Source organism: Camarhynchus parvulus, chromosome 11 (genome assembly GCF_901933205.1).
Source record: "Camarhynchus parvulus chromosome 11, STF_HiC, whole genome shotgun sequence".
Taxonomy (NCBI): Eukaryota; Metazoa; Chordata; class Aves; order Passeriformes; family Thraupidae; genus Camarhynchus; species Camarhynchus parvulus.
In genome coordinates, this window is record NC_044581.1 from 173,478 (window position 1) to 186,505 (window position 13,028).

A 13,028-nucleotide genomic window follows, 5' to 3' on the forward strand; every position below is an offset into this window, starting at 1 on the left:
TGCTATTATTTACCATTCAATCAACTCTTTCACTTGCAAGCCTGAAATGCTGTTTAAGTGAAAATAACTTGTGAGTAAAGGAGCAAACTTGTTTCCTATTTGTTTACCTTGGCCAGCCTTTCTTTCACTGTTTTTACGAGTGAAAACCGGACCTCAGGTTCCTTAGTTTTTCCATGGATGACACTGCAAAATATGTAAATATGTAATAATGATGTTTTAAAAAAGGGTGTGCACAGGCACTTCCAGAAGGACATCCTCCTTTCTTTCCTTCTTATGGGCACAAATTGCAAAGGATTTACTCCTGGAGGAGGAGTTTGTGGACTATCTGTCTTCAGCTCTGTAATTCACGCTGCAGTAAACAAGACCCTTTTTTATTGAGGTGGAATACTGCAGAATTGCAGTAGCCTAGACCCATTTATGGGGCAAGGGCCCAAAACCATGACAAAGCACAAAGGGTAAAGAAGGGGACTAATACATGTGAACATTAATTAATGTTAATTAATACATTAATTTATTTTCGTTCTGTCACAGGCTGTGACTTGGCCCCCAGAGCAGACTGTATCCTCAGAATCTGCTCCCACCAGAGCTGCTTTGGCAGGCATCTCTCAGCTCTGTTCTCCTCCTGGGTTCAGAGGAAAACCAGAACCACCTGTCAGGGAGGGTCAGGCAGGGACCCACAGCAGCCTCCTGAGCACAGAAGCCAGCTACTGCACATGTGGCAGGTGCAGCAAAGGCAGCACAGTTCTTGGCTGTGGTTTAGTGCAACGCACTGTTGCTCTGCTCCTCAAAGGTCATTTTGCCCAGCAGCTGGCTCTCCAGCTCCACATTGCTCACTGGCAGCTGAAAGAAGTTCATCTCAGCTGCCAAAGCGGCCATGGCAGAGGGGTCCTGGCCGAACTGTGCCCGGAGCATCATATCCATTTTCTCCAGGCGCCGCTTGAGCCTCTTGGCTTCGCGCTCACGGATGAGCCGGGCCTGTCGCTTCCCGGGGGTCTCGTTGGCGCGTTTCAGCCGCATGGCCTCCCGGTCCCTCTGCAGCCGCCGCGCCCGCTGCTCGTCCGTCTCCTGCATGCGCTGCAGCCGCTTGGCCTCCCGGTCCCGCATGCGCCTCACCTCGCGCTCCTCGGGCGTCTCATTGTCCCGCCGGCTCTTCTTGGCTGTGCGCTCCCGCTCCAGGCGCTGCAGCCGCACCTCCAGGGGCTCGTTCTGGCGCCGCAGGGCCCACTTGCGCATGCCGGGGCTCTGTGCCTCGAGCAGCTTGCGGTACGCGGCGCAGTTGTTGCACACCAGCAGGATGCCCGCGGGATACACGGGGGTGCAGAAGGCAACATCCTTACCCTCAGCACTGGAGGGGCCCTGGCTCTGTGGTGCTGGCAGCCGATTCGCACTGAGCACCTCTGGCAGCTTCTCACTGCAAAGCGGGAGGAATGGAGTCAGAGGCTTGGTGCTGTGGGCAGAGTCCCCGTGGACTGCCATCAACACTGCTCCCGCTACAGCCCATGGCAGAGCCCTCTGCTAAACCATTTGCCCACAGATATGTCTGAGTATCTAAAATAAAGCATGGTCCTGCCCAGGGCAAGGAAGTGGATTAGCCCAGAGCAGTATCTGGGCTGGAAGAGTGCAAGAGTGGGAATAAACCAGCAAGCTGCTCCTCCCCATCATCTCTGAATTTCTTTTTAGCCCCACTCCACTGGACAGTGGATAATCTCCCACTAGGCAGGACACAAAGAAAGAACATTTTGATCTCTGCCTGTAGTCCTGCTCTGGACATGATGAACCCATCTGGATAGTGCAGCCTTGCTCCAATGGATTGCTGGGCAAGGGAAGGGGTGGATTGTTCTCCAGTGACTGGAGCCCACAGCGCTTCCTCTAGCTCTGCACAGCGCTAAGAAAGACCCTTTTACCAGCACAGCCTGCAGACCTCCTGGCAGGGGATGCAGAGCTGCAGACAGGAAGGGATCAAGAGAATCTCTCACTGGGGGTGTTTAGCACTGTCCTACAGGCCTCAGTGGGTCCAGAGCCACAACTTCTGAGTCATTCAAGGCAACCCACCTAATCTTTAATGTGCTACCTAGCCCACTCATTGGCCAGGGTGACCCTGACCTGTTGAAGGTGGCGTGGCTGGTGAAGCGTGCTCCACAAACTGCACAGTTGGACAGCTGGTCCTCTGAGTGGATCAGGAGATGCCTCCCAAGGGATCCTGGGGAGCTGAGGGCTCTGCCACACACAGGACACAGGTAGCTCTTGGCACTCACCACCGCTCCAGTGTGCTGCAAAACAACCACTCAGGTGGTAGTTACATATTTCCCAGTTCCCTGCCCAGTCCAAGGCATGCTCAAACCCTTCTGTTCAGCCTCTTGGAATGGGAACCCTTTACCACTAAACCTCTGTCTGCCAGCTTTTAGACCAAGCTCAAGACAAGTAATTCATTGTGTTACAGGTAAAACAAGGAGAAAAGCCCTTTATAGCTCAACTCCAGTGCAGAAGAAAAAAATTAAGACCAAACCACTTGGACTGTAAGACCTGACCCTTGTTTTCAGGAATGCATTTGAGGAACTGCTGGAGCAGGACAAAGCATGACTCAATAAAAGCAAGGCTGGATGCTGGTAAAGAAGCACTTACAGGGAGACAACTGGTACGGGTAAGTTCTGTTTCATTCCTTCTGCTACAGACTTTGATGTGCTATGAAGAAAGCACTGACGACAAAACCTAAGATTTCACCACAGATTTCTTGCAAAACTGGAATAATTTTGAGGAAGTACAGCTACTGTCATGGATAATTACAGGAACTGTAATGAAGTATAACATAAATGATCAGGAGGAAGGTTTTTTATCTCACTGAATGATATAAAAATTGCTTCCATGTTTAGTTTGAAGGAACTGCCTGGTTTTAGCCTGAAATACTTGCAGAGACTGCCTTGGCATAAAGTTATGTTTTCCAGATCTGCAGACCAGGGCCTTGCTAATTCTTTCCCCAAGACACCCTCTGGACACAGTCTACAGGTGTAAACTTCAGTCACATCCATCTAGAAACTCAGTTCTGTGGTTGCAAAGACCAGAACAAAGTTAACCTGTGCTTTGAGTTGTTTCTGGATTCGAGGCTTCAGGCCAGAGACACTCTACAGTTGGAACTCTCCCTACCTGGTAGACGTGTGCAATGAGTTGATCTCTGCTTCCACACTCGAGCTGGCAGAGGGGGCATTGTGACAGTCCCAGCATGGGCTCAGCGTTCACACTCCCAGGCACCTACGGGCAGGAACAGCCATTGGCTGTAAGGCACACCGACCCCCGCAGGCACCCCGCCCTTCCTCGGCTCCTCCCAGTCCTGTCTGGGGGGCTTGACATCTGAAAGAAGCCTCCTTCATGTAGCGTCTGAGCAAAACCCCTGCATCTCACGGAGAGGGGGCAGAGGCCTCACAGCCTCACATGCACCCAGGTTCTTGCTAGCACAGTGACTCTAACAGGGGCCCTTTCTGTGGCAAAGGGAAGCCAATCAGAAAATGGTACCGGAACCAAGGGAAGGGTTTGCACTCTGCAAACATCTTGGCCAGTTTGTGCCTGCTGTCTCCTGTTCCAGGCAGCCAAAAGGCTCTTCATACCCTTTCCTCCTGCCAGGAGACATTGTATGGAGAAGATGGGAGGGAGAGAAAGATAAAGAAACATGATGGGGAGAGGAAGTGTTCAGACAGTACCCAGTACCCTTCTCTCTCCCTGGAGGCTATAGTGGGTGCAGAGCCAGTACACACTTGCCTCATTTTCTCTTATCAATGGGGTTCCAGCCACAGGTCGTTCTGCGTTTTCTAATTCCTTCTTCACTTTCACCATTGAGCCATCTTCCTCAGACGTATGGGAAGAAACTTCATCCTGAGTGGTTTCCTCATCATCGCTGCCACCTGAAATGTGCAGAACAGTTTTACCACCTGTCAGGACACTGACGGCACTCATAGGCTTTAACTGTCGTGACCAGCATTACAAGGGGCCTCTGCCCACTCCCTCCAACTACGGCTTCCATTTAAACTCAGTCTAGGGCACTTGAGTCCTGGGCATGGCATTTTACACTGCCTTGCTCAACGACTGCCAGATCTTCAGGCAGAGTTGCTGCTGTCCCTACCCTGCTCTGGTGAAATGGCACTGGGTCCCATGGCATTGCCCGGTCTGTGCTGTGCTGGTCTGTCCTTAGGACAAAGTCCTGCACTGGAGCAAAGGGCTAACCCAGAGGAGGAGCTGGGTAAGATGGCCCTCAGAGGACTCAGACATACTGTGCAGCCCTCAGCCTCACCCCTTTCCAGTCTCCCCAGTTTACTACCTTAGTGTTACTGGAAGGGGAAGAACTCACTGCTGCTGGAGTCAGGGTCTTGGAGTGGATGAATTGTTGGCCTTTGGTCCCCAAGAGTTCCACGAAAGTTATTCTTCATCATGGCTTGGCGGGCTTGCTCCTCCAGCCCTGCAAAGACTTGCTCCCCTAGCAGCCACAAAGACAAAGAGTCAGACTGGTGCTGTTCCACTGCTTCCCACCACCAAGACTTGCCAAAAATACAACAGGCATGGGGTTGCTCACCTGCACCGTGCAGAACCTCTGGAGTCACCTCTTGGAAAGCACTTAGGTCACTTCTCTGCTTGCCTACCCTGCCACACCAGCCTCTGGCACCTGCTGATGTGAGTCCAGTGCCTGGATGTAGAAGAGTCTCACTAGTGGCAATGTGCAGCACTGGGCTGCCCTCCGCATACTATGTGTATGCCACTCCAGCCACAAAATGCCTGTGACCCCATATATCTGCCATAAATAGCCAAGTGGCTCTTGCTGCTGCCAAGCTATCCACCAATATCCTACAGCACAGCTCAGGATGGGGGGAAGCCCCTGGGGACTGTGACAGTATCCAAGATCAGGGATAGGACTGTATAGCTCATATAAATTATTAACTCTTATTCCTGGCTATAGCAGGCATTTTGCACAAAAATAGCACCTCCCTATGCGCTGGTACCTCACCTGCCCTCCACAGTGTCACCTTCTTCTGTCCCAGGAGGGATGAGGACAAGCTGCCTTTACAGAAGGTGTCTATGCTTGAAACTGGTGTTCTCCTGTGTATATGATGAATAGAAAACTACCCTGCCTTTCCCAGGAATGGCTCTCGCTAAAATAAATCTCATTGGCACTTCATGTGCTCAAGGGAATGACCCCAGAGGGCTGAGATGCATGCTTAGGACAAAACAATTTGTTTAGTTGAAAACAGTGACCACTAGTACCTCAGCTCAATAGGATGTGGAAAACACCTTGAAATAAAGTATTTATTTGTACTCTGAATGAAAAGTTCTTACAGCAATCCCTGCTCAAAGAAGTTTTGGTTCCAGAGAATAATAGTAAAAGGCAACCGTTAATTTTCATATTAAAGCAAACAAATTACATTGTTCCAGTTGTAGTCGTGATTTACCTTTTCCAGTGGATGAGCTGGGAGGCTTGGGAAAGGTGCTGAAGTTCCCAGCAGGCTGGCTTTTGGGTTGCATTTATCAACTGATTTGAAAGTGCTCAAGAACCATTCAAAGCACAAATGTGAAAATGCCAAGGAAAACGCAGTGCATTTTTTACATAAAATCAAAACATAGCTTTCAGAAGACAAAGTTACCTTTTAGTACAGGGCCACAGCTGGCACCACTATAACCAGGAAATTGAACTCCTGAGAGAGAGCACCAGTCCTGTTACAAGGACAGGTACATTCCCATGTGCTGAACTGTTCCAGCCAGTGCTGCTCCATGTTCCCACTCACACTGCCTTCCTTGGGGCTCACCTTACGATTTTGGCAGGGCTTTAAAAAGCTGTGCTTTATGGAAGATTTCAAAGACCTTCAGAAGTTTCACTGAGACTGTGGGAGAAGAATTTTAGTTCCCCATGTTCCCATGTAGGTTTCCAAAAGCATTTGAAGGCTTTTATCATTCTCTTTCAGAAATGTGAGAAAGAGTGCTGTACAGAAGATTTGAGAGCACAATCCATGTGCCTGAGGAGAGGTGCTGAGGAGGGCCAAGTCTATTTGTCATTGAAAGCAGCAGGGACCATCATGACTGCTGTGACACCCCTTCAGAAGCCATTCCAGCACTGAATGGTTTTCATGACCTGGAGTGCTGTTTTCATATCGGGACCACAGCCTCACATTGATGGGACTGAGATACAGACTGTACAAGCAGCAGACACCACAGAAATCCAGTGCCTCTCCAAGAAGCAGAAACCCACAAACCACCAGGATAAAAGTCCATAGACCAAAAAAGCATTGCAAGAGAAAGAGAAAGCTTGATGAAATGAGGAAACCTGCAGAACACAGGACAGATATAAAACTACGATGGGAGATGTGCTGCTGCCTTTGACAGAGTTCCAAAACAGAATTCCCAAATGCCACAGGCTGCTCGTGGAAGCAATTACTTGTTTGTTTTCTACCCCCTATTCCCTTTCAGACAGATTACACTCCCACTGAGCAGCAGCCTGGAGTCCTAAGGCAGGGCAGGTTCCTGCTCAGCTATACAAACCATGCAGACAGTCTGCAGGATTTAAGAGCTGGGATCTTTATCTAAGGTGACAGAAGAAGGAACTCCTCACATAAGGAACACTGGTATCAGCCACAGTTACTGAGCAATTGTGTGTGCCTCCAGCCTCTGTGCAACACCCCCAGAGCCCAGTGAGTATTGACTCAGCACAGTGCAGAGAACATACAGCTTACAGCCAGCAATGCAAGCTGTTAACCAAACCCGTGCTGTTAGCAGGCCACGTCCTGTGCATCCTCCCCAGCCTCTATCTAAAAACATCACGGGACTGGGAAAGGCAAACATGGAAAAATACTGTCTTCCCCTTGTACAAAATTTCTTATGTATTATAGTAATAGCATACAAAAGAACTTAGGAAAGAGTGTCCTGTTCATCTACTGACAGACTAAGTCCTCCTTTGATAAAACTTTACAACTTTAATGTTGGATAGGTCCAGGGTTATACTTTTGATGTTTCTGCACACACATGCTCATAAACAGACACACCCCCACCTCCACCCCACTTTGGGTACGCTTCCATTCACTTGGAAGAGGAGTTGGACAGGCAACAGCTTTAGGATCACTGCCATAAGTAAAGGATGTTATGCTCAACAGTGAATTCACAGACTCTTCTCCAGAAGTTTCTTTATTAAATACAAACAGGGCTGCAGGCTGACCACAACACCAAAACAAGTCACTGTAGTTGTTTACAAACAGCTAGAGATGTAAGACAAGAGAGATGACACAAATGCCTCTGCTTTGTACTCCATTCTCCTCTCCATACTGCTGGGAATGAGAGGGATGCCAAGTCAGCAGTGGTGGAAATAGGGGACAGCCCTGTGGTACTGTGTAACATGGGCAGGCATGACTCCTAGGGTACCAGCCCTGAGCCCCTCCCTTCTTGAACTGTATAAATGCAGGATAACTCTCAGGTGTTCTGGAAAATAAACACATAAACAAACAACTCCCACCCCAAAATCCACAAAAAATGCAAAGGTACTACATCATTCTCCTGCCTTCCTTCCTAAACAGAATGGTCTCTCACAGATGAGTCAGTTTATTCCCTCCTTGTACATAAATTTAAAGTCCCTGTTCATGTAGGTCTTCTCTGTGTTCCTGGACCTGAAATTTGCAAGTCTTTCCACCACTGTGGATTTATTCCACCTGCCCCATGGCTATTCTGGGTTGTCCACACTGCTGTAGTGGTTACTGAAATGAAAAACAACACAATTGAAACGGTTAACAATGGCAGTCCATGGAGCCCTTCAGAACCAAGGGATTTGATGCACGTAACATTTCTGCTCAGTTGTGAATGCTGGGTTCTATTTCTTGCAAGGTACTTTCCCTTCAAAATGGGACTATTATAGACAGGACAATCCAAGGAACACCAAAGAGCACAGAACGTGTGTGTGTTAGAGAGAGAGGGAAGGAAATAGAGGATTAATGGGATATTGGAGCCATGATAAATAGAGCTCAGAAGCAGGAATTAATCTGACTAACAAAGGCGCCCTTGTCCAGAGTTCTAAAATCATCTAACCATCAGCTGCAGAGGACATAGGCAATAGAAAGCGAAGCAGCTTATGGACAGCAGGGAGAGAGAAGTGCATGCTAATACCTGCAACAAATTTTGGCAAGCATGAAGACAGCAAGTAGTCCATGACTGGTGGGGTGACAGCACAGTAACAGATGAATGCAAGAATAGATGAATTGCTTAGAGTTTTTCTACTTTTATAGTGCATACTCTGGGAGAAAATAAAGACCAAATTGAACCATATGACCAAATTAAGGTATCTCCCCACAAGCAATCTAACTGCATTTTATTTTTCAACAAGCATATTCCACTATTACTGCTCAGTTTGTTAGCACTTTGTAAGGTATGCTTTTCATGCACCACATGGCAAAATAAAATTACATTCTTAAGAGCCATTTATGTGCTGCAGGGTCAATGACTAAATTAAAATTGTGGGACTGGCCATCATGCACAGAAAGACTTTTGTGATAAATTTTACCATAATTTTTATCGTTGTTTCAGTATTATTTTGACTTTCCTTACATATCAACTTCTATTTAAAACTGTTTTGATTAGTAACCATACAATCTCCTAGCTGGTTTGCTCTGCTTGCCAAGCAAAGTGATTCTGTCCCAAGTGAGGACAGAAAACCATGGTGTTGTGAGAGCAAGGTGAAATGAGGGCCATGCCAAGCCTGCAAAGTAATCCTGGAAAGAGGAGACACCAAGCAAGCCAATGAGAGGAAATCAGCAGCTGTCACTCGCCCTAGTCAGTCCAAGAAGGAAGAGAAGATGGAGTGGCCATGCAAGGAAGAAGTAGGCACCATCCTCCCATCAAATTTGTCCAGTCATATATGCACAGTCGTATTTATGCAAATCCAAAAGGCAGTCCCCCAGCCCCGTAGCCTGCCAAATCAGACCCCAGCTGCAGGCAACTGCGTAAAAAGCTGCATACCTGCTGTCCCTTTCATTCCTCTCCTCCCAACCACTGCAGTCCCTGTGAAGAAGTCCCAGTAACGTGTCTGCTATGTCTCAGCCTGACTCCTCATTCTGCTGGCTCACCCCGTTCTTGGAGCCGGTGTTTTCTCCGATTATCCTCGTCAGGGCACTGCACGGCATTTCTGGGCCCTCCAGACACACAGCAGGCTAGGTAGACAGAGAAGTCCCAACGATTTCGTGGTGTTCATCATAAGACAGACAAGATTTTCCATCCCAAGGTGAAGACATCACCATTGACAAGTTGCTGGTATCTCTCGGTCCCCTTATTTTCTTGTGGTCCTACTTGCTGCTCTCGATGGCTCCTGCTGAACAGTTGCTCTGTAGCAACGTACTGCATGTAAAGGAGATGAACAGGTCCCAGAACTCCACTCCGTGGCATACCTGATGCTATAACCTCCTGCCCCCTGGCAGTGTGTTTGTCAGACAGCTTCCTCCAAAACCAGGACTGGAGATACAATCATTTGTATTGCAGATAAAAAAGCAATGTTCACCGTGAACACAGTGCACCACTGAATTTTGTGATACGTAGAGTTTTGTATATGATAGTACAAGCTTCTGAAGAGCACAGCCCTTATGCAGTGAAGTGCAGAAAAGTACCCAGCTAAACACCATGGAAACTCTATCTGCACAATTAGAGCTGCTGTAGTGCTTGGTTTCCATACTCAAGAAATCCCAACTCCGGACCAAGGAAGATAGCTTAATTGCATACATGACATAAACCTGAGCTCAATAACAGCAGTAATACCTGGGCACTCTAAGAAGCAGAAGTGTGTGGACACAAGGCATGTTACTGGCATCACAGGATAAAATACCAGACATATCAAATTTCTCTAAGAACAACAACTCCAAAGTCATTAATGTACTATGAGACAAATTAAATCTATACTCTGCCCACGGTGGAACCCAACAACCAGAAGCAGGAATCAGAGAGCACAAGGCAATGCAGGTGCCACAAGCCACACTCCTTGAGAATCTCACTCTGGCCAGCAAGGACAGCTCAGCTGGCTCTGCCAAGCTGCCCAGCCAGTGGGGCTGCGAGTCCCAGGCAGAGACAGCTCTTCCCAGTGCACTCACCGAGTGTGCAAGGTGTCAGCTCCAGCTCAGAGTTTCCCCTTGCACTGAGAGCAGCATGCACAGATGCCTGTTGCGTACCTGTGCACAGAGGCAGCACACATACACACAGACATGCAAGCCAGCAGCACCAGCAATGAGGCAGTGTTAGGGCTGCAGCACTCAGCTCTGTCTCACACTCCTGACAGCTACTGCAGCCAAAAACACACAGGGCCCTCTCAGCAGCCTTGCTCTCACAGATCTACAGAAATGGAAACTTGTTTTCCTAATTCTGGCCCAAATTCCAAGCATGCTTCCAGCCACAAACCTGAGTATGAACAAGGGCATAATTTCAGGCCCCTCAAATTCCCTCTGCTGCCAAACAAAAGCTGTACATGTGCACCTTCCCCTCTGCAGCCAAACCTCCATCTCTGCCTCCCAGCTCCACTGGTGCCTGGCTGTAGCCTGCCCATGAGAAGTGCTGATGCACAGCATCTTCAACCCTTTCACTGTCAAACAAATGCTTAGGCCTTGGCAATGATGGAGAAACAGAGATCCATCTTACCCACCTCAGCTCAAGAATGATCTGGCAGACAGCAGTTATTTGTCCTGTAATTTACTTGGCCACCACCCATTCCTTGACAGGAAAGAGCAAATGGCTTTATTTCATCATCTGGTAGAAACTGAGGTACAGTGAGCTTAAGTAACATGCCCAAGGCCAGCCAATTGAGTCTGTAGTAGGATGAAGATCAAAACCCAGGACTCACTGGCTTTTAGCCAGCATGCTCCAACCACCTTGCCTAGAACTTCCTTTGCTAGCAAGAGGCCAGATCCTCAAGCCACATTTTCTAGTGTTCTAACTTGTACTTTTGACAGTGTGAATGCAAAGCCCAGCTACAGGCCCTGCATATACAAACCTATGCTCACAGCATTAGCTGTTCAAGCCTACCCCTGTCCTGCTATGCCAGGACACAGCCAGCTTCCCTGATGCACAGAGCTCAGTTTCTTTTCTTTTACACCCTAAGATAAAAGATGAGTAACCACCATTCCCCACAAGTTGTCCCTTCCCATCACTCCCATCATTCCACTCCTCCCCACCTCACTCCACAACCCAGCCAGAGCAAGGGTCCCACAATGCTGCGTAACATCATACTCACAGTGAACTTTGTTAGGAGTGGTCTGTTTCCGACGGGACATGTTTCCCTGACCTGGGGGCAGACAGTGTTCCTCCCCTCTGCAGAGGGCTCATCTGAGAAGAGAAGAGTCTGTCACACGCTTCACTGAAACCCTCCAAGTCCCTGGCCAAGCTCTGCTGGCTGTCCCAGAGTCATTCCCCACCCTTCTGCCTATGGGGCTCATTCTGCATCACCACAGCTGGATTCCAGGCCAGCATCCAACACAATCCACAAGCACAGTCACAAAGCATTCTGCATGGGCAGTCTTACCCAGTTCTCAGGTAAAGATTTAAGCAATCCTGACCCCCTCAAAAAATGTGTGTCCCCTTCAAAAATTACTGCAACCTCAGTCCAAACACCCTTCTCTCTCCTGCCTATTCCTGCAGTCTAGTATTCATCCTTGTCGTTGAACTGACAGAGGAAGGTGGCATTTCCAACAGTCCTCTCAGACAGACAGACAAAAGGAGGGGCTACACCCATTTCCCACAAGACACATGGACATAAGAGATCCCGCCAGCCTCCTCAGAGGGACAAACACACGGATTTCATCAGCCTCTTGCTGACAGAGAAACATGGACATCAGACAGACGGACAAAAGGATCCTGTCAGCCTCACACTGCCAGACAGACACAAGGATTGAATCAGCCTTCTCAGATAGATGGACACGAAGATCTCGGACACCTCCCCAGACAGCGGAATCCATCCAGCAGTCCCAGCGCATGGGAGACGGCAGAAAGGATCAGGCCCGCAAGCAGCCAGACATACAGACAAAGGGATGCAGCTCCTCTAGCATCAGGACGGACGCGGGAACCCTGTCCAGGCCCCCGATGTCCCGACCGGGCAGCCCTGACAGACCGACCGGTTCCGGCAGCGGAGGTCCCGCCGCGGGGCCCGTTTCACTCCTCGCGGGTGGCAGCCCCAGCCCGGCCCGGCTTACCCGGTCCCGCCGCAGGCGCCGGGAGCCGCAGACAGACAAAGGGCAGCGGACAGACAGACGGGCAAGATGGCGGAGGGCAGCGCCGGGGTGCGCGAGCGCGGGCACGGGGGCCACGGCAGGCACCGGGAGGGCACGGCTCGCCCGCAGAGCTCAGGGGCCGGCTTTTCGTTACCTGAAGCGTCTCACCTGTTTGCCATGGATCCAGCCCAGCGCGTGACTCCCGACCACCCGAGGGAGCTCATCCGTGCCTGCGACGGGGCTCACTTGCCCCGGCCGTCTCCGCCGGCAGCTTACCGGGAGCCCTCGTGCCACCCCGGCTCGCCAGAATCTCGCGTACCCTGCAAGGCCAAAACGCAGGGTGTAGTATTAACTCAGACCCACCGCACGCGTTACGAGCTCGCGCACCTGCTGAGGAGAACCGCCCCGCCCCGGGGGCTCGGGATCGCCTCCCCTCACGGGCCACTGAGCGCCGCCGCGGGAGTAGCGGGCCCGCTCGGAACGCTCGCTAGGCCCGCTTACCCGGGAGCTACGGCTCCGGTCCCAGGCCCGGGCTGGACTTCGGTCTGACTCTCCTTCGCGGTGGCGCCAGCGCCGGGCGACCCCCAGAGAGCCGAGGACCCCGCGGCCAGGTCACAGCAGCCGGCGGAACGGCGCGTTACCGGAACAGCCGCGCCGGGGGCGGGCACCGGCGGGCGCCTATCAGGCGTGGTACCGTTTAGACGCGCGCAGGATCCCTCCGCCGGGCCATGTAGTCCCTCTGCGCCGCTCTCCCAGACTGTGCCCCTCTCTCCCCGGCCGCCGGCGCGCCAGGGCCGCATTTGCGGAAGCGGGTCGGGACAGCGCCCGCCGCGC

The 13,028-nt window shown here is 50.5% G+C and overlaps 1 protein-coding gene across 2 annotated transcripts; it reads right to left on the bottom strand.

The window, feature by feature from the left end:
- Positions 1-488: 488 nt before the first annotated feature.
- ZNF821 (zinc finger protein 821) lies at positions 489-13,027 on the bottom strand. Of its 2 annotated transcripts, XM_030955732.1 has the most exons (9): positions 12,696-13,027; positions 12,363-12,514; positions 11,222-11,313; positions 4,559-4,669; positions 4,337-4,462; positions 3,751-3,893; positions 3,142-3,246; positions 2,104-2,270; positions 489-1,411 (listed from the first exon to the last, which is right to left on the bottom strand). In XM_030955732.1, the coding sequence occupies exons 3-9, from the start codon at positions 11,259-11,261 to the stop codon at positions 757-759; spliced, it is 1,347 nt and encodes a 448-aa protein (XP_030811592.1). In that variant the 5' UTR covers positions 11,262-11,313; positions 12,363-12,514; positions 12,696-13,027; the 3' UTR covers positions 489-756. The 2 variants fall into 2 exon arrangements, with proteins under 2 accessions (XP_030811592.1, XP_030811593.1); XM_030955733.1 differs by lacking the exon at positions 4,559-4,669 and having other exon boundaries at positions 12,696-13,026.
- Between the last annotated feature and the right edge of the window lies 1 nt (position 13,028).

Coding starts and splice junctions, on each gene's coding strand:
- ZNF821 (XM_030955732.1), bottom strand. CDS start 11,261: ATGTCCCGTCGGAAACAGACCACTCCTAACAAAGTTCACT. Junction 3,894..4,336: donor AGACCCTGACTCCAGCAGCA/GTGAGTTCTTCC, acceptor TGCACATTTCAG/GTGGCAGCGATGATGAGGAA. Junction 1,412..2,103: donor AGCCACGCCACCTTCAACAG/GTCAGGGTCACC, acceptor CCCGCTTTGCAG/TGAGAAGCTGCCAGAGGTGC.